Source organism: Lepus europaeus, chromosome 9 (assembly GCF_033115175.1).
Source record: "Lepus europaeus isolate LE1 chromosome 9, mLepTim1.pri, whole genome shotgun sequence".
Classification (NCBI taxonomy): Eukaryota; Metazoa; Chordata; class Mammalia; order Lagomorpha; family Leporidae; genus Lepus; species Lepus europaeus.
Genome location: NC_084835.1, coordinates 85,200,497 through 85,226,843, shown reverse-complemented (window position 1 = coordinate 85,226,843; position 26,347 = coordinate 85,200,497). Strand labels below are relative to the sequence as shown.

Sequence of the window (26,347 nt, the reverse complement as noted above, 5' to 3'; positions counted from 1 at the left end):
AAGTTACCACAAATGTAGTGGCTTAAAATAACACAAATTCATTAGCTCACAGTTCTCTTCCTCCAAAGGCTTGGTAGGCTTTGTAAGATTCTCTGCCTAGTTTCTTACAAAGCTGAATTCAAGCTGTTAGCTGGGCTATACTGTGCTCTGCTCTAATTTGGAATACCTAAGGAAGATCCCCCTTAAAAGTTCATTCAGGCTCTTGACAGAACACAGTTTCTTGTGGATGTTAGACTTAAATCCCAACCTGCTGGCTGTTGGTCAGAATCTCAGCTCCTAGCTCACTCCATCCTCACCTTTTGTAAAATTTATTTGAGCAAGACAGAGAAAAAGAGAGAGAGCAAGAGAGAGCATGCCCATCTGCTGTTTCATTCCTGAGATGCTATAATTAATTTCTTAATCAGGGTTAGCAGGAACCCAGCTACTTGAGTTGCCAATACTGTTTTCCAGTGACTGCATTAACAAGAAGCTGAAACAGGACTCAGTGCTGGTGACTGAACCAGGGTACTCCCAAATGAGATGTGGGTTCCCTAACTGGTGTCTTAAACACTATCCCAAATGTCCACTCCACTCCATTCATCTTCAAAACCAGAAATGGTGTGGCGAATTCTTTTCATGCTTCAAGTCTCTCTGATGTCATCTTTTGTTCCCAGCTGGAGAAAACTCTGCTTTTCCCATGCAGTTAGATTGGGCTTATCCTGATAATTGTTTTACTACATATCATAACATAGTCATGGGCAAAGGTCATGTGAGTCATCTTCAAATTGTACTTACCATATTGTATCATATATGAGAATAAATTTTGAAATTGGAAAGAATAATCTTCCACTTGCTCATCCTTTCCAAAACTGTCTTGGCTATTATTCCTTTCCTTTCCATATGAATTTCAGGACTGTCTTATCAGAAAGTGTCAAAATCTGCTGGAATTCTGATAGGGATTGCAACAGCTTTATGGACTGCTTTGGAAAGAACTGATGTTTCAACAATAATTGAGTCTTGAAGAAATCCATGAACATGGAACTTGTTTCTGTATATTTACATTTTTTGTTCTCTGTTCTTATTTCATAGTTTTCACTGTACAAGCCTTGGTGTCCTTTTGTTAAATACATCCATTTTAAATTGATCATTGGTAGTAAACAGAAATAAAACTGATTTTTGTATATTAATCTTATAAGCTGCAAACTTTTGCTGAACTAACTTATTAGTTCTATCAGTTTCATTTTGTGTGGATTCTTTATGATTTTCTATATAGTTTACAAATTGAGACAGTATTACTTCCTTCCCAGTAACTTAACCACAAGAGTATGTAAAAATATACTCTACTATCACTCCCTTCCTTCTTCCCACCTTTGTGAAAATGCATGCACACAGGCAGATCTACAGTATCTTATATGTTAAAATCTCAACAATACAGTTTTATAACTGTTGCTTCATTCAGGTATCTTTGAAATTATTTAAGAATGAACAATACTTAAGTACCTTTATTGGCACTCCTTATTTCTTTGTGTGGATTTGAGTTACTGCGTTATGCCATTCTTTTCATCTGAACAGACTCCTGCTAGTATTTATGGTGAGAAAAGTAGGTTAGAAACTAATTCTCTTGGTCTTTGCTTATTTGAGAATGTCTTTACATCATATATATTTTTGAAGAGCAGTGTTGCTTAATTGCCTGGGTTTTCTTCCCTCAGCTCTTGGAATATGCCATCCTACTCCCACTATCCTCCACTGCTTCTAGTGAGAAGTCAGCTGTTAATTCTTATTTTATCTACACATATCCTCTTCTGTGGGGAGATGAGAAATGTAAAGCATATGAAATCTTCTTTAATTTTGTTTCCTTTTCAATTAGAGGTATACGGATGCTCCTACTCTGTCAATAAAATCTGGGCTTGTTATAACTAAGTGGTATTCTAACTTAAAGAAAATTTACCATTAGAGTTAAGATACATGTCACACATGAAAGTGTGTAAAATAAGATTAGTTTGAATGAAAATGGTAAGGAGCTTTTATTATCACATGGTTATATGTTGGTAAACTAAAAAAATTTAACCACAAGCATACATGAACATAGTCACAGAACAGGAAGTAGCCCCAAGACATTGTAGCCCTAAGCATTACAAAAACTCTTAATAAAATTATAGGTAATGGTGATAGAACCCAACTATGATATCTTCAGTATATTTGGCCATGATATCTTCAGTATATTTCAGATTCCAATTATATTAAGAGAAATGGGACAAGTAATCATGGGGAAAATGGAAAATTTTCTGTAATAGGTATTTTATAGAAGAATAAAGATTCTTCAGTATCAACTGCCCATACTAAAAAGTGATGATCTTACCTATTATAAAGAAGAGAAATTCCAAGAAAATTCTAAAATTACCTGTATGTCTACCTGCCAAAATAATTGCAGAGTTAAGAAAAACAGTAAAGTAAGCTTGTACACCAAGATTTTCAAATTGGAGTAGGAGACACTATTCAAACTGCTGCCTAGGCTTTCTCTTAATAAGAAGGGTACTAGAAAAACACAACATTGCTGAAGTGGTACAGTCTACTGCATAAGAAAAAAAAAGAAATTACAAGCATCACAATTTGAAGTAATATTTAAGTCTAGATACACATAAAAAGAAATAACATGCAACTGTGATAAGAAAAAACTATATTCTAAAATGCACACAAAGCAACACTATGGTTCTTTGGTTGACACCCCCCCCCCCGCCTCATTATTGACCAAGAATAATTATTAGTAATAATTATCTTAAATGAGATAACGGAACAAATAGACATGCATCAGTGAAATATTTCAACCTAAATAGAGTGAGAAACTTCTCTAGAAGCCACAGTGAAGAAGCTGTGATGCTGAATAAGTTACAAAATGGATGCAGAATGCATTCATCTTTGATGCAAAGCAAGGGGCAAGCTAGGAGGAAAATGAAGAAAAAAATTAACTTTGTAAAGGAAGAATTTTCTTTTCAAGGAAATAGCACAAGTAAAAAAAGAAAATCTTAAGCTAGGACATTATTCTGGAGAACTGTGGATTTAATAGAACTGTAAGCAAAACCTGTAATAAAACAGTTTGAACCAGATGGCCACCAACACAAAGAAGAAACACACCAAGTTTTTGAGAGCCAAATCCATGCATCATAAAAAATGAACCAGTGCCATCTCTACCACAGAATCTGCAGGTGAGGTTAAAGAAATTATTTTGAGAATAAAATTTTATGCTTGACTTTGCATAGGCAAAGATTCCCCCATTATCTCTCAGATATTCATGATCTGACATTCACAATGTCTAAGTCAGATTAACAGCCAGTGAGAGTTAGTTATGGAAACCAGGACAATTTAAAACAAATTTTTAACAACTTTTAGCTATTTCAAGTTTTTCTTGTCTTTCTTTCTTCAACAAACTATGGAACCAGACTGATTGAGTCCCTATCTTGGCTTTGCCAACTTGCTAACAGTGTCCCTGGTCAAAGTACACATTCTCTCTGTTCCTGGGGTTCTTATTCTGTGACTTGGTTTAGGGTTCAATAATTTAAAATGTTTTATAGCATACACACACTATATATATATATATATATATATATATATATATATATATATATAACATAAATATTTGTTACATAACAATAAATCAAAAAGTAATATTAAGCCAAGTTCTGAGTACAAACACCACCAGAACAGGATGCCTGTTTTTAAAAACACTTGGTGAGGGAGATGGATGAATAAACACGGGTTTACAAATAACAAGAAAGCTGCTGTGACAGAAATGGGCACAGTGGATTTGTGAGTACACAAAGAAGACATTTAACTTCTCCACAGGGAAGTGAAAGAAAAGGCAGAGAGAATCAGGTCAGCGTCCCCATTCAGGATTCGTCTTCACAATGATGCCCTTCCTGCAGGAAGTAGACTTGCTGGCCAAATTTACCCAATTCCCGAAAGGAAAGAAAAGAAGGGGCTTACCTTCGCTCAGCTTAGGAAGCCTGTCACAAAGAATGAACCAGAGAACACAGGAACTAGGGTGACTGTCTCTACTGGGTATTAGAGCAGAAACTTACTTTTCCCTCTGGAGGTTCACACGGCAGAGCCTCTATGAGTGGCTTTTAACTCTTTTATTTTCATTGTTTACGTAATATATTCTAAAATCTAGCAAACAGATACTTCCTGACAACATGGTTTAAAATGTTTCTCAGTCATGACTAAGTCAAAATGAAAATTCAAGTCTCTCTTTTTGAGGGAAGGGTCTCTCCATGTACTTGACCAACACTTTGATTCTACTACTTGTGATTTTTTTGAGTTTTGTACGTCAAGGTTAAGACAAAGGGAGATAGTATTAAATTTGATTGGTCTCTAAGTGAAACCTCCAAGAAATTACTAGCTTAAATATAAATCATTAACATCTGAGAAAGCTTTATTTTCTTCTAATTTCAGAAATAAATAGGAAAAAAAAAATGCTAGGCCTTCTTATCCGGATGTCTTTAGGGCCCCCTAGTGACTAATTCTTGACTCTCAGTCTACATTCTTAAGGTAAGAGACAATGGATAAAAAAAAAGTTTCTCCACTTCCCCTCCCACACCTTTGGTGACATGGGTTGTCTGTCAGTTTTGTGTCTTCTACACACATCCACCACAAGGAAAGGGGGGAAAGTAAAAATGCAAAAACAAAGGTCAGAAGTGTGATCTTCACACTAAAATTTTTTCCAGCTCATCCAAGAGCAATAGGCAAGGGCCACTTTAAAAACTGCCTGACCTGTTTTCACTTTGTGTTGCTATGTGGGGACAAACTGTTGAAATCTTTACTTAATATATACTAAACTGATCTTCTGTATATAAAGATAATTGAAAATGAATCTTGATGTGAAGGGAAGGGGAGAGGGAGCGGGAAAGGGGAGAGTTGCGGGTGGGAGGGAAGTTATGGGGGGGGAAGCCATTGTAATCCATAAGCTATACTTCGGAAATTTATATTCATTAAATAAAAGTTTAAAAAATAATAAATAAATAAATAAGTAAATATTTTAAAAAGTGGCAGAGAAAATTTATATAAACAATCAAAATAAGCTGCCACCTTCCTCCAACTCATTTTATAATCTAGGCTTTCAGGACAAAAGAAACTATGTTGTAGCAACAGCTCAAATGATTCCATTTTGTTTAAAAAAAAAAAAAAAGCTAGCTAACTGCTGACATTGCAACTAATCAGACTTGAGGTTAACTTAACAGATAAATAATGCTTGCTTGAGAATTCCAGAAACTGGCCTTGAGAAAGCCAGCTGAAGTTGCAAGGTAATCTGGCTGGCCTCAGTCAGCATGACCAGAGGATTGGATTTATGGCTGAAGGATGACAGTAACTGCTGTGACTCCAACCAGTCCCTAGAGGCCAACCTGTAACTGGTTCTCCTGGTTCCAGACTCCCCCTTTTGCTCCCCTTTGTGTTCCCTTCAAAAGTTCTCCTGCCTCCTTGAGAATCTGAGATGGTCTTGATGACAATTATATCTGCCACCTCATCAAGTTGCCCACCTCTTGAATAGACTTATTTCCTTGAATCAACTCCTATCTTTCAACTACTGGCCTTCCAGTAGGGAGCAACCTGATCTTATTTTTTGTAACAATATCAAACTGGAATATAAATACTTTGGCTATTTCCTAAAAAAAAAAAAAAAAAAAAGTGTGACTACAAAAAATAGGATATAACTCTCAGCTCTATCACATTCCAGCAAAAATATTGTTTTTACTTTTTCATATGGACAAACTTTAGATCTTTAGATTCAAAACTATAGTTTCTGGGGCTGGCGCCATGGCACAGTAGGTTAATCCTCCACCTGCAGCGCCAGAATCCCATATGGGCACCGGTTCTAGTCCCAGCTGCTCCTCTTGCAATCCAGCTCTCTGCTATGGCCTGGGAAAGCAGTGGAAGATGGCCCAAGTCCTTGGGCTCCTGCACCCACGTGGGAGACCCGGAAGAAGCTCCTGGCTCCTGGCTTCGGATCAGCACAGCTCCAGCCGTTGCAGCCATTTGGGGAGTGAACCAACAAATGGAAGACCTTTCTCTCTATCTCTCCCTCTCACTTTCTGTAACTCTACCTCTCAAATAAATAAATAAAATCTAAAAAAAAAAAAAAAACTGTATACAAGTATACAAGTATCTGAAACTGTTGTCTCTAGCTTGAAAAGCAATAAGCAATGATGCTCTTTGCAAAATACCCTACAGCTGATCTTTAGTACTTGATAATATTCAAAGGAGAAGGAAACACTTTAGTTAAATTATACATAGTTTGATACTTAATATGAATGAGTTTGATCTTTCTACATAGTTCTTGCTTCAACACTTTAATGTACTCCTTAAGACTTATCTTCATCCATTTGGAGATTTCAACTCATGTATATAAAAAAGGCATCAGGTACTAGTTGTTAGAGGGTAAGAAGTGTATCTTTAGAGTCTATTTCACATCACAACTGGTAGGGTTCTAAACACTTATTTAATGATATAACACATGCCATTTTGTGATATGTATATAAATACACAAAAATACTATCATATATCTTCAGATGTTTAATGCATATATACAGATGTATAAAATATTCCAATTATCCCCAGCACACATTTTTATAAGTCATCAAGTCACTCTGATTATTCTAAAAACTGTAAATATGAATCTGGCAAGTCTTAGTGCTTTCCACAAGGACAATCAGCAACAAACAGCTACCTGATCTTCATCAAGAAACAGAGCAGTGGGTTTTCTTCACCATTCCTTCTGTGATTTTAACAACCAGGGGCTTCCCCAGCGGCTTACATCCTGATTCAAGTAATCAATCCTGACCTCTGGGCCCCGAGAACAGGAGAGAAAAGGAAACAGGGAGGTAAAAGATACCAGTTCAACCCCATGTTGCATTTGCATGTTTTAAAGTGATATTCTATATCATGAGCCAAATTAACATGAATGGCACATGACTCTTCTGGTGGCTTGCTGACCTATTAAAGACAACAAAGTGAGAACAAAGATGCTTACCTGTTCTTCTTGCATTCTAGCAGCACCAAGTTGAGAGAGAGACATGGTTAGCTTCTCCTGCTGTTCTGACAAATATTTCTGATAGAGGCTTAGAAGTTCTTGGCATTCTCTATACTGTAGCTGAAGAGGTGAGATTACAAGTTAAGGGAAAAAAACTCTAAAAAAATGGATTAAAATTGCATCCACTGATGCCATTTTTCAAATTCCAAGAAACAAAACAGAGACAGAAATGCAATACTATTTAGTGAGAAAACAGCTGAGCATAAAGTCTTCAGAAGAAAACAGTTTATGTATCCATCTTCCCCCAAATCATAAAACAGTAATTCTCAGAGAGTAGTGACAGCTGTCTCATTTGAAGAGAGATATATCTCTTAATTCTTTAAATTTCAATAAATAAAAACAAATGCAGATACTTGCAAGGGAATCCCTATCAAACAGCATAAAAACCAACTGACAGTGGCTCACTGATCTAAATATGAGCTAAAGCTATAAAACCCTTAGAAGAAAACATGAAATTATATCTCTGTGACCTTGAATTAGATGATCACCTAAAACCATGAACAATCAAAGAAAAAAATAATTGTATTTCAAAATTTCTGTGCTACAAGAAAACTGGAAAAACAACCTCCAGAATGAGAGAAAAACATTTAGAAATCATATGTATGATAAAACATTCAGAAATCATATGTATGATAAAAGACCAGTATTCAGAATACAGAAGGACCTCAGACAGCTCAACAAGACTATTAACCCAATTTTTAAAAAGGGCAAAGGCTTTGATTAGACATTTCTAAGAAAATATAAATACTTCTAGAGAAAATATAAAAATGGTCAAGAAGCTCAAGGAAAGATGCTCAACATAATCAGCCATTAGGGAAACACAAATCAAAAGCACAATAAAATACTACTTCAAATCAACAATAATTAAAGACTAATAATACAAGTGTTGACAAGGAAATGGATTAACTGGAACCCTCTTGGACACTAATGGGATTGTAAAATGTGCTGACTCTTTAGAAAATAACTTAACAGTGTTTCAAAAGTTAGACAGTTACGTTGTGACCCAGCTGTTCCACTCTTAGATACATACTCCAGAGAGTTGAAAACAGAAATCCACACAAAAACTTCCATGTGTGTATTCAGAGCAGCGTTATTAATAACAGTGAAATAGTGAAAACAGCCTGAATGTCCACTAACTGATAACTAGATAAACAAAATGTGGAACTGTAGAATACTGATACAGTAGAATATTATTTGGCCATAAAAAGGAATCAAGTACTGCTATATGCTACAACAGGAATGAACCTTGAAAACTTTATGCTAAATGAAAGAAGCCAGACAAAAAGAGGCCACACATTGTATGGCTTCATTTATATGAAATGTCCAAAACTGGCAGATCCATACAGACAGAAAGTAAATCAGTAGTTGCTAGGGATTGGGGTTGGGTAAGGAACTGAGGAGTAACTGCTAATAGGTCCCGGATTTAGGGAGAAGGTAATGAACATGTTCTGAAATTAGATACTAAAGGTATCTGTATACCTTTAGGGATATACTCAAAACCACTTAATTATATACTCCAAAAGGGTACATTTTAGTATAGGTGAATTATATCTCAATAAAGTTATTATTTTTAAAAAAATGGGGGCAGGAGTAGATCATTGTTGTCTAATTTACAAAGGAATTCCTATTTACATTAAACATAAAGGGATTATAAGTTGACATTTGTCATGGTTTTGTTTTGTATAACATCAGTTAAGTGAATGTTTCCTTAATAAAAATACCACCATGAAATTTTCTGCCCATATGCCTCTCCACAATTTTTATAGACTGGTATTAAAAATATGGCAACGTAATCTGGGGTACTCTCTTTCACAGCTCCTAAAACTTGCACTGTGCACAGGGTACTACTATTAATAATCAGATGTCTGAGAGTCCTAACAGTTTTGTTCCTTACTTCTCATTGTGGTAACTTCCTCCCCAGGACCCCTTTTCCTTCAGACCATTCCTGAATCTCCCCCTTAACATTTAATTTTGTATGCTGTTGGTAAAGTAATCACTTTCCAGTGGGATCATTCTGTATAAACACTTTTACAACAGGTCATCATGCATAAGAGTGGGAATGGTGATTGATTTCAGCATTCCTAACAGTTCCATAATCTAATCATTGCTTCTGGGAAGATTCCTGTTCTAATAACTTTTGCCAATCATGACTGCATAAATAACCAATTGCTTCATTATTCTCATTATTAAACTTTAATAACAACAACAAAAAGCAGTCAGTGATAGCTTACATAGAAGAAGAGCTGGTTCACAGTGAAAGAACAGTTTACAAGGCTTAGACAATGCAGTAATTAGAACAGCTTGTTGAATGCCTGGCATTAAAAAAAAAAAACAATAACAATAGAATGTGTAGTGTCTAAATAAGCTACTAAGTTTTCAGAGTCCATCTATCTTGGACCAGGCTGGTTTTACATTTCCTCACTTTTGTCAGGGAGCTCCAAAAGACAGAAATGATTTGTGGAGGCTCCAGGAGTCTCTGCCAGCTATTATGTATATAAAAAGAATTTTTTATTCTAGTTGTTACCATAGGCAGTAATGTTTATAGTAGGTGAACATATTAGTCTGGTCACAGAGTGTGAATTTTACTCTGGAAAAATCAAGCCCAATTATACAGCCTAGGAGTTAAATGTCAGTATTTGAGACAAATTATAGGCAAATTCATTTAAACACATGCTATGTGGCAGAATATAAAAACAGGTAGTCCTACCTTTATCAATTTTTTATGTCTTTCTTGATTCACCAGCTTTCAAAATATCCCCCCTTTCCTTCCTCCCTAGCACAATGAGATTTCAGCTCTCCATCTGGAGAGAGATTTATGTTAGGAAAATGCAGGTAAAAGGCCCTCTTCACTGATTTGGGGGGTACAATGAAGAGAAGATATATTTGATTCAGTCCTGGCCAACTGACAGAAAAAAATGCAATAGACATAGAAAAACGAACCTAAGGGAAAGAGTACAGCAAACCATGACATGAATTTAACACACAGGAGTCTGTCAACCACTATTTAAAAACTGAACAAAATAGCAGTCATCACAATCTCTTCAAAGAGAGTCTTTATATAACCTAAACATAAATTGGTATTAAGCAAGATCATATCAAAAGTTAAATAATGAATTAATTATCTGAGATGGATGTGCGAAATGATCATTTTACAAAGTTTAAAGTCTTCATTCTAAAATGCATTAAACAGAAAAATAAAACTAAATATCAAAGCAGAATGAAGAGAGAGATGAACATCGAAAAACTCTGTATGACAGAAAAACCTGAGGTGGAGAGGGGAAGACCCAGAGACAGGATGCACCCCTACTGGGCTGTCAAAGGAAAGGGGAGAGGCTGGCTTAAGCTTCAAGAATTGAAGAGTGCATCCCCATCACCTGGTCTCACCCTTTCTCTGACACCTGAGAAACTTGGATCTGGTACTTAGTAATCCTAATCTAATGCAGAATCAGAGGGAAGCTTCTGTGAGTGGAGAAAAGGCGAATCAGTAAATTTAAAAAAAAATCTTTTTTAGAAACAAAATTCTTTGAAAAAATGGCTGAATTCCATTCTAGGTAAGCAAAGTACAAAGTGAGCATGAAACAACTTGTTATGATATAATAACAGGGAAGTGTTCAAAGATAATCAGATACAGTCTTGTCACAGGAATAGGAGCTCACTTGAGGAAGACTCATGGCCAAATTTGGTCAATTTGAACACTAAAGTAAATTAGCTATACTATTAATAGAAGAAATAAAAATCCACCAGTTCCTAGTGAGACAACAAAACAGGAGAAAAAGTGGAAGGGAAGAAATGCAAAGGGTGTCTTTACAGAAGGATGCTAGTGCTTAGAAAGAATGGTCAAAGTTTCAAAATGACCATTTTACAAACTCCCAATTATTTCAGACAAGGATCATTAATGGATACTAAAACCATGAGGTGAAAGGTTAATGAATAAGACATTCATACGGTGTCAGGATTACTTACTTATAGCAAAGAAAAGGTGTACTTTAAATGGTGAAATTTTATGGTTGCCACCCAGATTAAGTCAATAAATTTAGGAGCACTAATAATGGAAAGCTGAAATCATGTACCTCCTAATGCATGAAGTAGATAACAATGCCGATGAAACAGTCTTGACAGATGTGTTTAAACTGAATCTATTAAATGTGTAAACCCAACTCCCACTTAATAGGAATTAGGTGAAATAAAGGAAAAAGTTAAATTATACCACCAGAAGACAAACAGCTTCATAACGTGGGAGATTTTACAAAGTATGTTCTCTAAACTCTTCATAAGTCAAAGTCATGACGGAAAAAGGCTTGGAGTGGGAGATCTATTCTACATTAGGAGACCCAATGCAGCCCATGAATCATGATAGATCCTAGATTGGAGAGAAAAACAACTATAAAAGTCATTATTGGGACATCTAAAAAAATTGGAATGCAGCACTGGCATTCCACATGGGCAACGGTTTTAGTCCCGGGTGTCCCTCTTCTAACCCAGCTCTCTGCTGTGGCCTGGAAAAGCAGTAGAGGATGGCCTCAGTGCTTGGGCCCTTGCATCCACATGGGAGACTGGGAGGAAGCTCCCGGCTCTTGGATTAGGATCTGCCCATCTCTGGCCAATGTGGCCATTTGGGGAGTGAACCAGCAGATGGAAGACCTTTCTCTCTGTCTCCCTCTCTGTAGCTTTACCTCTCAAATAATAAAAAAAAAAAATCTTTAAAAAATTGAATATGGTTTCCATGCAACAAATATTAATTTTCTTAGGTATCACAATGTGTTCAATAAAGTGAAGTATTCTTGAGTGATGAGTCTGAAGAAGGAGTAACATATGACACCTGCCACTTTCTTTTTTTTTTTTTTTTTTGACAGGCAGAGTGGAAAGTGAGAGATAGAGACAGAGAGAAAAGTCTTCCTTTTTGCCGTTGGTTCACCCTCCAATGGCCACCGGAAGCCAGGAGCTAGGTGCTTCTCCTGTTCTCCCATGCGGGTGCAGGGCCCAAGTACTTGGGCCATCCTCCACTGCACTCCTGGGCCACAGCAGAGAGCTGGACTGGGAGAGGGGCAACCGGGACAGAATCCGGTGCCCTGACTGGGACTAGAACCCGGTGTCCCGGCGCCACAGGCAGAGGATTAGCCTATTGAGCCACGGCGCCGACCTGACACCTGCCACTTTCAAGATCTAGGTAGAAGGTATATGGCAATTCATTACAATTGTTTTCAACGTTTCTTTTTTAAAAAACATTCTTTATTTGAGAGGTAGAGTTACAGACAGGGAGAGACAGAGAGAAAGGTTTTCCATCTGCTGGATCACTCCCCAAATGGCCTCAATGGGCTGGAGCTGGGCTGATTCGAAACCAGGAGCCAGGAGCTTCTTCCAGGTCTCCCACATGGATGCAGGGGCCCAAGCACTTGGACCATCTTCTACTGCATTTACAGGCCAAAGCAGAGAGCTGGATCGGAAGTGGAGCAGCTGGGACTCGCATCAGCGCTCATATGGAATGCCGGTGGCTTAGCCCGGTATGCCATGGTGCTGGCCTCTCAACTTTTCTGTGTATCTGAAAATTAGCATAATTTTTAAATGTTGGAAGAAAACTCTTTTTTGGCTTTGTTTTTTATTTACATGCAATTTTTTTTGTGTCTACTATTACTCAATCTCTTCTTGTCTTCTTACTTTTGCCATAAGTTATCATGGGAGAAGCAGACCCATAAGCATCAGGTTAGTCTCCTAAGAGCTCTCCACAACTCCATTTGCCCTCAGTCATAAAATCAGGTGACAAACTGTGATTAGGATCTGATGATTTGTTAACCAGAATTTGCCCTGAGAGCTAGGAAGGGACACATCCTAGTTTTTTCCAAGTCATTTAACAAATGCTATCTGCATACTCTGTAAGAAGCATAAGCAGTACAAGGGCAGTAATACAGAGTCAGTAAAAGCACAGCTTTGGATCCCAGCCCAACATTCTAGGTTCAAATCTTCATTCTTGGACTTAGAAATGATGTGACTTTGGCAAATAACATCTGCAACGTAAAATGGATCGTTGGTAGAAAGAAAAACTGATTGTTAGCAGACAAGATAATTTTAGATAAAAGTTTATACCTGTTTAAAAGTTGTGATCTGTTTATGAGTACAACTCCCTAATACAAGTCTGTTACCTAATCAGTGGATTCAACTAGCTCCTTTAGAGCTTTTTAGCTCCCCTCCTTGTTTCTTAGCGAATTTGATAAAGATGGGGCAGAAACACACATGGAACTGAGATTCGTTAGAATTCTGTCTTTGGCTCAGGTCACTATACCGGGTTGTTTTTCAGGAAACCATTTACACAATGGAGACTCCAGGTTTGTTTTTTGCAATTCTAAAGCTAAAGATATTTATTTAAAAGTTCTTACACAGATATCCTATACAACAGGCTATCAATGTGCCAGATTGATCAGAACTTTGATTTCTTTTATAGTTTCCTATTCACATAATGCTCTAAGAGAATGCATACTTCCAAGCATTCTTTGTAGACACTAACGGTAAGGTTACAAAAACACTTCTATTGAAAGCCACGTATTTTCCTCTTCTAACCTGCTTAAAATTTTCTCCTTTATTCAAAGGCTCCATGTTTCAGCTATAGCTGAAGAAGAAATATTTTTCCCACTTGGAAAGGCTGCTTTAAATCAATCCAGCCTTTTATGAGTTACAAGGAACTAGCCTAGACCTGTAGAAGAAAAAGCTGTGATCACACTCCTCCTCCCTCGGGTGAACTGCATAGCAATGATTAACACTTGAAATTTTCCAATTTCAAAAAGGGTAAATTCCTAATGAAATAGACCACTGGAAATGGTCTGTACATGACACTTTCCAGGCCCCGAAAGGCTGCTCAGTAAGACTGGCCTTGTGAATGACACTTTGTGTAGCAGAGCTCAACACACTAAGTGGGGCCCTCCCAGCTCCAGCCATGAGGAACAATGTAAAAGTTCCTCTGAAAGAAGTCATCTTAATCCACACACGCTACCTTCAAGCAGAAGAAATTTGTTCTTGTCATTTAATTATAAAACCCTTCATGAGCTATGGCTTTCAATAAAATACCTCTGGCTCTTCTAACTCCTGTATTTGTCTATTTTAGTTATTTGTGTGCTTATGTGAGACCAATCATTTCTCAGTGTTTAAGAGGTCCCTTGATGGTCTCTTTCCTAAAAAGAAGAATCCAGTGGCCTTACGTATTCCACATATATTTCATTTTCCAGCTCTTTCACTTTTGTGCCTGTCATCTCTCCCTTCTGATTCCTCATCGGATAGTTCTTGGAAAAGCCAAATACTACCATCACCTATCACAGAATTAAATGCCTATCACCAGAAACAGGTGCATGAACTTAAGTGTTCACATACAGCTCAGTATAACCTCTACTGGGGGGTGGAGCAACTTTAAGTGCTCTGAAGACATTATATTTCATTCTCATTAAAAGAAAAAATTTCTTGGTGCTATTATTAGTCTCATTGTACAAATAAATTTGCAGCACAGAATGATTAACAACTTACCCCCAGATATGCTGCCAGTGAGCCGAGATGTGGAGTAAAGTCTTAGAACTACCAAACCAGAATTTCCTTAAGATGGAATGTGTACTGGGTTTTGCTGGAAGGCAGATTCTGATTTTTTGAGATCTGAGATCCAAAAGCTCCAGATCCTGCATTTCTAGCAAACTAGTGCTGCTGCTACTCTGGGGAGACATTCTGGGTGTACACATCATCTCTAAGACCCTTTTCTCCACCAGTGGCAGGAGGCTCATTCCCCTCCTTTTTGATGATGTGTAATACATTGTCAAATTCCTTTATTTCCTCCCTTTAATTACACAAACATTCACTCAACGTGGATTAAAGACTTAAATCTACGGCCCGAAACCATCAAATTATTAGAGAGCATTGGAGAAACCCTGCAAGATATAGGTACAGGCAAAGACTTTTTGGAAAAGACCCCAGGAGCACAGGCAGTCAAAACAAAAATTAACATTTGGGATTGCATCAAATTGAGAAGTTTCTGTACTTCGAAAGAAACAGTCAGGAAAGTGAAGAGGCAACCGACAGAATGGGAGAAAATATTTGCAAACTATACTACAGATAAAGGGTTGATAACCAGAATCTACAAAGAAATCAAGAAAATCCACAACAACAGAAGAAACAACCCACTGAAGAGATGGGCCAAGGACCTCAATAGACACTTTTCAAAAGAAGAAATCCAAATGGCCAACAGACACGTGAAAAAATGTTCAAGATCACTAGCAATCAGGGAAATGCAAATCAAAACCACAATGAGGTTTCACCTCACCCCGGTGAGAATGGCTCACATCCAGAAATCTACCAACAATAGATGCTGGAGAGGATGTGGGGAAAAAGGGACACTAACCCACTGTTGGTGGGAATGCAAACTGGTTAAGCCATTATGGAAGTCAGTCTGGAGATTCCTCAGAAACCTGAACATAACCCTACCATACAACCCAGCCATCCCACTCCTTGGAATTTACCCAAAGGAAATTAATTTGGCTAATAAAAAAGCCATCTGCACATTAATGTTTATTGCAGCTCAATTCACAATAGCTAAGACCTGGAACCAACCCAAATGCCCATCAACAGTAGACTGGATAAAGAAATTATGGGACATGTACTCCATAGAATACTATACAGCAGTAAGGAACAATGAAACCCAGTCATTTGAAACAAGATGGAGGGATCTGGAAAACATCATGCTGAGTGAATTAAGCCAGTCCCAAAGAGACAAACATCATTTGTTTTCCCTGATCGGCGACAACTAACCGAGCACCAAAGGGGAAACCTGCTGAAATGAAATGGACACTATAAGAAACAATGACCTGATCAGCTTAGGTCCTGACTCTAGATATACAATGTAATACTTTATCCTTATACTTTGCGTTTCTGTGTGGGCACAAACTGATGAGCTCTTTACTAATGATATACTGAAGTGATCTTCTGTATATAAAGAGAATTGGAAATGAAAAAAAAAAAATAACAACCTGGTGTTGAAGGGGAAATGGCATAGAAAGTTAATTAATTTGAAAAAAAAAATCATGTGGGTTCTCTGTCTTTAATGTGCTGTGCATTGCTATTTGATGCTATAATTAGTAATCCAATGGTAGTTTTTTCACTTTGTATTGCTATATGGGCAAAATGTTGAAAACCTTACCTAATATATACTAAGCTGATCTTCTGTATACAAAGAGAATTGAAAATGAATCCTTACATGAATGGAAGGGGAGAGGGAGCGGGAGAGGGGAGGGTTGCGGGCGGGAGGGTAGTTACGGGAGGGGGGAAGCCATTGTAACCCATAAGCTGTACTTTGGAAATTTATATTCATTAAATAAAAGTTTAATTAAAATAAAATAAAAAAAAAGAATATATTGAGAATATATTCTAAGTTCTTACACAATAGATTCACATCTAATATGTTGAGAATTTATGTGTTTTGGTCAACTGTTTTCTTTTGGAAGGAATCACTTACAAAGCACCGTGGCTCACTAGGCTAATCCTCCGCCTGCAGCGCCAGCACCCGGGGTTCTAGTCCCAGTTGGGGTGCCAAGTTCTGTCCCAGTTGCTCCTCTTCCAGTCCAGCTCTCTGTTGTGGCCTGGGAGTGCAGTGGAGGATGGCCCAGGTCCTTGGGCCCTGCACCCGCATGGGAGACCAGGAAGAAGCACCTGGCTCCTGGCTTTGGATCAGCACAGCGTGCCGGTCACAACACACCCGCTGTAGCGGCCACTTGGGAGGTGAACCAACAGAAAAAGGAAGACCTTTCTCTCTGTCTCTCTCTATCTAACTCTGCCTGTCAAAAAAAAAAAAAAAAAATATATATATATATATATATATGATGTAAAATTACCTATTTTCTTCATTTAAAGGAAGCAATATTTGAAACTTTCAGAACAGTCTAACATTTCCCTTGTGCTTGAAAACTGGGGTGGTAACAATTGGCAAATATCGGCCGGCCAGCGCTGTGGCTCACTAGGCTAATCCTCCATCAGTGGTGCCAACACCCCAGGTTCTAGTCCTGGTTTCTTCTCTTCCATTCCAGCTCTCTGCTGTGGCACGGGGTGGGGGGGGGGGGCAGTGGAGGATGGCCCAGGTATTTGGGTCCCTGCACCAGCATGGGAGACCAGGAGGAAGCACCTGGCTCCTGGCTTCGGATGGGTGCAGTGGCGGCAGTGGCGGCCATTAGGGGAGTGAACCAACGGAAGGAAGACCTTTCTCTCTGTCTATAACTCTCTCTCTCTGTCTCTCTCTCTCACACTAACTCTGCCTGAAAAAAAAAAAAAAAACACCACACACACAATTAGCAAATATTACCTGTAGGCCTTAAGACTTTATATTATGGGGAAAGTCAATGGGAAAAAACAATCAAAATTCTTTTCCCTACTTTCAAATAGAATCTACTCTCTACCTTGCCCAAGCATAATTTTAAGCCTAAATTACAGTAGCATTTTTTAATTCAATTCAACACGGCCAGACCATTAGCTATGGTCTTGGGGAATAGCACAACCACCAAAGGTGCATGTATCTTTTAAGATAGCATGAAAATATCACCCAATATTAATAATTCTAGGTAAAAATCAAACAAAGTTGATAAAATAGTATCCATAACTACAGTGAAAAGGGCAAGTTCTTACTCAATGGATTCACATATAACACTGTAAGGTTAAATTGGCAAAAGTAGTATAAATATATCATTACTTGACTCTGAAAATGAAGCAACTGATCACAAATGCAAATTACTGCTCAGAGAAAAATTAAGTAACTTCTGTGTAGAGGTTTATTATCTAAACTCAGCAAATGCTGCAAAGATGGCAGATAATAAAGCATTTTATGAACAACTTCACCTCACTGGTTCTTAATATAATTGAGTTTATATGGACTGTTTAGCAGAATGATGCTTAAAAAATTGGTAAAAAACCAGATTATTTGCCTGACCCTCTACTTTAGAAATATTACAAAGGAATAACCTAAAACAATCTAGAAAAAAATTTCACAGTGTCACTAAAATCAAGCAGTTAGGTTTTGCTTTAGTATTTTAACACTATTTCCTTCTAAATAAATTAATCTAAGAGGCAATATTTAACAGAACAATCCCTGAGGCCTAGGTTTTTACTATGCACTCTTAACAGCAATTAGACCTACTTCAAAATTTAAAAGTAACAAACAGAATACTTATTGCTAGTGATTTCTATTTTATTTTTTTCTGTGTGTGTATGACTGTTTTAAGTAATTCTGCTAGGAGGCAGGAACTGCTATTTAGTGGTGATTTTTTTCTTGAAAACTAAATCTCAGCTAACTCAGCTCACCCATTTTTGCACTGGAAAAAGGGAAAAATATCCTCTTTTAGACAAAGATAAAACAACTAAATATAGCAGGATATGTTTATAAAATCGGGTCAGTGTTAGTAGCCAGAAAAAAAACAAACTTATGGAAAAAGATAAAATAAGTGTGCTGAGATTTTGTTTTTCCAGACAAGATGAAGTAGACACAATTCTCCCTATCCTCTTATTATTATTTTTTTAAAAGATCTATCTATTTATTTGATAGGAAGAGTTACAGAAATAGAGAAGGAGAGACAGAAGAGAGAGTAATCCTCCATGCACTGGTCCACTCCCCAAATGGCTACAATGACTGGGGCTGGGCTAAGCTGAAGCCAGAAGCCAGGAGCTTCTTCCGGGTTTCCCACAGGTGTGGCAGGGATCCAAGGACTTGGGCTATCTTCCACTGCTTTGCAGGGAGCTGGATCAGAAGTGGTACAGGGGGGACTCAAACTGGTGCCCATATCGGAAGCCAACATACACGCAGCAGCTTAACCTGCTGCGCCACAGTGCCGATCTCTCCCTGTCCTCTTATTAAGTGCAGCTAGAACTCCTAGTTACACACATTAAAACAAACATGAGATGACTGAAAAATGGAGAGAAAGCAGATTGATTAGGGGCCTCAGAACCTGAGGAAGGACATAGCAGTGGGGTGCTTTTTTTTTGCGGGGGGAGGGGGGGTCTCTTATATCCTGTACTGGGCTTTGAAGAAGTCAGCAACTAATAAATGTCAATGGGCAAAGCTCTCAAAAAGAAACAAAAATGCAAGGGAAGCCTGTTAGAGGAAACCTAGTCTGGACTTCTCTGACCCCTGGGGTGATATCAGGGAAGACTGAGCAGACAGCAGGACTGTAGTCTTCTGCCCTCAGCATTGTCAACGGGGACCTCATAGCAAGCAGGAAGATGTCAACAGAGAGCTAGCAGGTGGGTAAACTTCCAACCCCACCAGCAATAATGACATGCTCATCCCAAGGCTTCAAAGGAGACCAAATGTGGACTCTAAACTTCAACTACCCCAGCCAGGAAGTAACAAGAAGGATACTTCTTCCTACACTGGGGTGGTATCAGAAAAGGTTTGCTAGGAGAGATTATTTAAATAAGACTAGCAACCCCCTGACTCCGAGTCCCTGCCTGGACTGGTTCCTGGGCATTCTAGTCCCAGCAGCAGACTGTATGGTGAAGGGATGGGGCAAAAGGGGGCCAGGACCCAGAGTCTCTGAGGTGCCCCTCTCCAGCTTTGTCTTGGTGTGGGAAGCAAATGGGTCCTTCCATGCCTGCATTGGGACTGATAGTAAAACGAGTTCAGGAAAGTCGAGTAGAAATTTCTGTCTAGGGAGGTACTGGGGAAGTTAAGTCCTTGTACATCTGGAACAGTGCATTGGTATAAGCATTGTTATAAATTGGACTGGCCCAGTTTTCATCCAGGCTCCAGCTTACCATCCTAATTTTGGAAGGAATTCTAATACTCTGAATAATCGGACTTCTTTTCTCTAAAACTTATAAATTATAAGAACCATCTGATCTTACAGTCAAGAAGAAAGGATTGATTGAAGAGTGGCAACCAGAACCTCTTGTTCCTCCTGTCTCCAAAGACCATCCTGCTCTCAACTATAACATTGTTTCAGGCCCTCCAAGCCACAACATTGTGGCGAATGGAAAAGAATGTGTAAATCTGGCCTCATGTAATAGTCTTGGATTGCTGGATAACCCTAGGGTGAAGGCAGCAGCCTTAACCTCTCTAAAGAAGTACGGTGGGGAGACCTGTGGACCTAGAGGATTTTATGGCACATTTGATGTTCATTTGGATTTGGAAGACCACCTGGCAAAATTTAGGAAGATGGAGAAGGCCATTATATATTCTTAAGGACTTGCCACCATAGCCAGCGCTGTTCTTGCTTACTCTAAGAGAGGAGACATTGTGTTTGTAATCCTCGCAAGGCTCATTTAACTCGATATTTCATTGTGGTAGGAGGAATATACATGATACTGAAACTATCTGTCCTCTTCCAGAATCGGTTAAATTAAAATACAAATACAAAGCAAGGATCTTTCTGGAGGAAAGCCTTTCATTTGGAGTCCTTGACGAGTATGGCCGAGGTGTCACTGAACACTATGGAATCAATATTGATGACACTGGTCCGATCAGCACCAAATATGGAGAACTCCTTGGTTCTGTGGGAGGTTTCTGCTGTGGCAGGTCCTTCGTCGTTGACCATCAGTGACTCTGGCCAGCAATACTGTTTTCCAGCTTCGTTACCTCCCCTGTTAGCTGCTGCTGCCATTGAAGCCCTCAACATTACGGAAGAGAACCCAGGTATTTTTGCAGTTTTGAAGGAAAAGTGCCAAAAAATTCATTAAGCTTTACAAGGCATTTCTGGATTAAAAGTGATGGGGGAATCCTTTTCTCCAGCATTTCACCTTCACCTGGAAGAGAGTACCGGGTCTCGAGATAACAGTGTTAAACTGCTTCAGGAAATCGTAAATCAGTGCATGAACAGAGGTACTGCGTTAACTCAGGCATGCTATTTGGACAGAGAAGTGCCTCCCTCCCCTGAGCATTAGGGTCCTGGTCAGAGTGGAGCAAACAGAGGAAGAGCTGGAGAAAGCTACAGCCACCATCAAGGAGGTGGCCCCAGCTGTCTTACTTTAGGCTGAGCCCAGCCCTGGTGGCTCTTGCCACATGACTTGTGGAAGAGACCTCCTGCTGGCTAGGGAGAGCCCTAAGGAGAACTTAAGGGTGTTTGACAGGATTATCATCAAACAGTGTGCATATGGACCAAATGTGTATCCAGGAGAAAGAAACCAATTACTTTTAAAAAAGAAAACACATATAAAAACCCAGGAACTGATTTTTTTTTTTAAAGAGGACAGCTAATGAAAGCATATAACATGTATTTAAACTGTGCTATTTAGTACTATTTAAAAGCTTTATTACCCTTGGATTTTGTATTCTTTTCATTGTCATTGTTTAAAACTGGAGTCTCAATTTGTCTTCTGTCGCTTCTATTAGTAATGATTCTGTATGCACTCCAGAAGACTGCCTAGGGAAGCGACTGTGCAGCATTAAAGCCAGAAAGATTCTTCATTCCTGGTACAAAATTGTCGGGCACCGGTTACCATAAACACCAGGCCATTCTTGTGCAAACAAGAAGGGGGAGATGTCAGGGCCAGTGGCCCTGGCCCGACATGAGATGCAGCAGGCTGAGGCTGTCCCTTATCTAATCCTGTTTCCTGTGCTTATTGTCCTGAAGGCCGAAGGCACAAGATTTTTCATCCCACATTCCTGCAGGCAGGATGTGACTTCTGATGAAGGTTTATGATGTTCTTTGCTCTATCTGCAGAGCTTGTACCCTGATCATTGCTACTTTGTAAACTTGCTCTATTCCTGTGCTATGCATGATTGCACACAATGAATGTTATCTGTATGGGGTCTGGGGTATATATCCTTGTCTTTCTGTGTGCTCGGGGCTGGAGACTGAAGGGTTTCCTTAGGGAGACTGCCTCCAGTCCCTCATCGCCGGGCCCCCTACTTTGGCTTGGAACGCGATGAGGCAATAAACGTGGTGATGAATTGACTGAGTGCTGCGTGTCTCCATGTGGTTTGTCGGGTGGCCTCCGACACAAAATGTGTAATTGAAGATCTGACCCAGCCACTGCTTTTCCAGTCTTCATCACGTGAAACTAAAGCTATGTAAAGGAGCACTTTTTTGTGGGATTATTACAGACTTTTCATTACATTTGATTCCTAGAATTTTTATATGCATTAAATATTAATGTGACACCATTTCTAATCTAAGCATTCCTAACCAGAGAATACTCATTATAATTCCTACATAAGCAATGATTTAAATCAAATCTTATTTTAATGATTGACCTTTGCACTTACATATTGACTTCTAATCTGTTTTAAAAAGGTTATCATGTTGATCCCAAAATAAAAACTATATCCTTGGTATCTAAAAAAAAAAAGAAGAAAGAAAGAAAAGAAAAAAAATAAGACTAGCATATCATATACTAAATTTCCAGATACTTGCACATTGAAAAAAATGACTTGCTATACCAATGACCTAAATAAACTTGAATGAGAAAAGATAATCAACAGATGTTAACACCAAAATGACATAGATGTTGGAATTATCTGGTGAGAATTTTAAAATATTCATAATTAAATGCTTCAATGCATAATTATACATATGACTGAAACAAATCAGAATGTTTCAGCAAAGAAGTAGAAGAAATAAAAAAGCAAATGAAGACTTTAGAAATGCAATAATAATAATAATGAGCTTACTGGATGGGCTCAACAGCAAACCAGAAAGGGTAAAGAATTGGTGAAGTTGAAAATAATGTAATAGACATTTCCCAATTTGAACAACAAAAAGAAAATTGAAAAAGGAAGCAGAGGCTAAGAGGTATAACAAAAGACCCAAGATCTGTGTCACTGGAGTATCAGAAAGAGAACAGAAAGAGGGTGGATATGAAAGAATAGGTACGAAGTCCCCATATTTGGGTATGAAACATAAACCTAGATTCGAGAAGTAGAGAAAACCCAAACAGGATAACTGAAAGAAATCTATTCCAAGACACATCATAAACAATCTTCTCAACACCAGAGGCAAAGAAAAATCTTGAAAGCAAGAAAAGGCAGCACCTTATTTCAAGGGGAGAAATTTTTGAATGACAGTGGATTTATCATCACAAAATATGGAGGCCAGAAGGAAGTGACATATTTTTCAAGTGCTGAAATAAAAGAACTGCCAACTCAGAATACTACGTGCAGTAAAAACATCCTTCAGAAATAAAGGAGAAATCAAGAAATTCTTAGATGAAGGACAATCAAGAGAATTTATTGCCAGTAGATCTATTTTAACAGGATGGCTAGAGAGAACTCTCTAGGTAAGAAGGAAATGATGAAGGAAGAGACTTTGGGACACCCAGAAGGAAGAACAGACAGAGTATGGATATGGGCAAACACAACATACTCTCTCTCCCTTCTTGATCTTCTATTTGACAGGTGAAACAAAAATTATATTGTCTGATAGATAAAGAAGAAAACTTACAGGGAATAAGTAATAATTTAAGTAATGCATCTGTAAGCACAATACCTACTCATTTTTAAGTACATTTTGTTTTACTCAGTAGATGACCAACATGAACTTGCTAAATACCCTTAACTTCCTCACAAATTCTATCTCTCAGTTTTTGGCATCCAATAAATGTTCAATGAGTGGTTCAATGCAGTAATGCTTTTTTTTTAAATTCTCTTTATTGATTACTAAAATAAGATTTTTGGACATTTTTCAAACTTAGCTAATATTTATATAGCAGTATTATCCCGAATTGGCTGTTCATTCATAACGAACAGATTTGTCTGTATTTTTTTAAACTTTTATTTAATGAATATAAATATCCAAAGTACAGCTTATGGATTACAATGGCTTCCCCTGCCCCCAAACTTCCCTCCCACCCGCAACCCTCCCCTTTCCCGTTCCCTCTCCTTCTCCCCTTCCCTTCACATCAAGATTCATTTTCAATTCTCTTTATATACAGAAGATCAGTTTAGTATATATTAAGTAAAGATTTCAACAGTTTGCCTCCACATAGTAACACAAAGTGAAAAATACTGTTGGAGTACTAGTTATAGCATTAAATCACAATGTACAGCACATTAAGGACAGAGATCCTACATGATATTTTTTAAAAATTGATTAATTTTCTATGTAATTTCCAATTTAAAACCAAGTTTTTTTTTTTCATTTTCAATTATCTTTATATACGGAAGATTGATTCAGTATATACTAAGTAAGGATTACATCAGTTTGCACCCACACAGACACACAAAGTGTAAAAATACTGTTTCAGTACTAGTTATAGCATTACTTCACATTGGACAACACATTACGGACAGATCCCACATGAGACGAAAGTACACAGTGACTCCTGTTGTTGATTTAACGATTTGACACTCTTGTTTATGGCGTCAGTAATCTCCCTAGGCTCTAGTCATAGTAATGCAGTAATGCTTTCTAAGAAAACTTCTCCACCTGTGTTCCAATTTCATCCTCTTCTTTATAATTTACGATACTGTCCTATAAATTATTATCTTTCTCATAATCTTAATAGTTTCTGGCTACTGTTCTTAAGCCTTCAATTAAGTGCACAGTAAGAAAGTTTCTTCTCAAACAATGCTTTCTTCTTAAGATGCCAACCTCTCTCTCTCTCTCTCTCTTCTCCTTCATCATCAAAACTCTGGAAACAGTAATCCACACTCATGGTCTCTACTTCTTCATTTCCAACTTACTTTTGGATCCAATATATTTTGTTTTCCCTGTTCCTGGTCTATTTAGACTGTATTCTTGACAAGTATTCACTAATCTAATAATTGCTAAACATCACAATCAGGTGGATTTTACTCTACTTGCTGGCCACTTTCTTTTTTTTTCTTTTTTCTTTTTTTTTTTTTTTTTTTTTTGACAGAGTGGACAGTGAGAGACAGAGAGAAAGGTCTTCTTTTTGCCGTTGGTTCACCCTCCAATGGCCGCCATGCTGCGGCTGGCACACCACACTGATCCAAAGCCAGGAGCCAGGTGCTTCTCCTGGTCTCCCATGAGAGTGCAGGGCCCAAGAACTTGGGCCATCCTCCACTGCACTCCCGGGCCATGGCAGAGAGCTAGCCTGAAAGAGGGGCAACAGGAACAGAATCTGGTGCCCCTACCAGGACTAGAACCCGGGGTGCTGGTGCCACAGGTGGAGGATTAGCCTATTGAGCCGTGGCACCAGCCCACTTTCTCTTTTTACAAAGGTCCCCTTACCCCAATTTCCCAGTTACTGGCCCACTGTGTTGTTTCCTTACTGACTGCTCCTTCTTAAATCTTTTTCACTGACTTCCTGATTTTACTCACCAATAAATAAAGATATTCCCTAATACAACGCCTTAGAACCTATTCTGTTTTTATTACCTTTCCCATGGCCTTATATTGAATTTTAAATTCAATATATGAACCTACTTAAAAAAATTGGTGAGGAAAACAGAATTAAAAGATAAGCTTTTGAAATCAATGTAGTTTTTTTTCATAATGTGTACTTCTAATGAACTTTTTGAAGACTCCTTGTATGCATGGACTTCAAAAATATTTTTGCACCAAAATAAACTTACCTTTCAATCTATTTTCCAGGAACTTTTTGAAGTACCCTACTGATCCTCAAATTTCTATTTCATAGCTATTCAAGAAAAGCAGTGGAACATGAGGTTCTTTAGCAGCCCATGTTACAAACATGAGTATTATGTCAAGTAGAAGATACTTATATATTTGGCACTACACAATTCATAAAGTATAGGTCAGAAAATGCATAAATTTTCAATTTCTCCAATGACTTTTAGTATCTTCTAGTAATGTTGACTTTTTACATCTAAGTCAATGCCCCCCAGAACTTTTAACCTCCTACTATTCTTATTTTTTTTTTTTTGACAGGCAGAGTTAGACAGTGAGAGAGAGAGAGAGAGAAAGGTCTTCCTTCCATTGGTTTACCCCCCAAATGGCTGTTACAGCCAGCGCGCTGTGCCGATCCAAAGCCAGGAGCCAGGTGCTTCTTCCTGGTCTCCCATGTGGGTGCAGAAGCGTAAGCACCTGGGCCATCCTCCACAGCCCTCCCGAGCCACAGTAGAGAGCTGGACTGGAAGAGGAGCAACTGGGACTAGAACCCAGTGCCCATATGGGATGCCGGCACCGCAGGCAGAGGATTAACCAAGTGAGCCACGGCACCAGCCCATACTTCCTACTATTCTTTAGAGCATCATCATAATACTGATGAATGATGATTTTTTTTATAAAGAGAGTGAAAATAATATATACCAGTTTCATAAAATATGAAGGAAACATGAAATTTACTTTACCAGAGACTAAAATCTCATGATTAGTTTGATTTGATTATCCTTTGAAGTGAGTCCAAAATGACATATAAGAC

General features: G+C 38.3%; 1 protein-coding gene and 1 pseudogene across 2 annotated transcripts in view; one reads left to right on the top strand and one right to left on the bottom strand.

The window, feature by feature from the left end:
* The window catches only part of KIAA1328 (KIAA1328 ortholog), a 345,762-nt gene that overhangs the window by 207,480 nt on the left and 111,935 nt on the right, over nt 1-26,347 (bottom strand). For both annotated transcript variants that reach the window (XM_062201575.1, XM_062201577.1), the window contains exon 6: nt 7,001-7,128. In XM_062201575.1, the coding sequence (XP_062057559.1) occupies nt 7,001-7,128 (128 nt within the window). The remainder of the gene's footprint in view (nt 1-7,000; nt 7,129-26,347) is intronic.
* LOC133766694 (serine palmitoyltransferase 1-like) lies at nt 19,337-21,032 on the top strand (annotated as a pseudogene).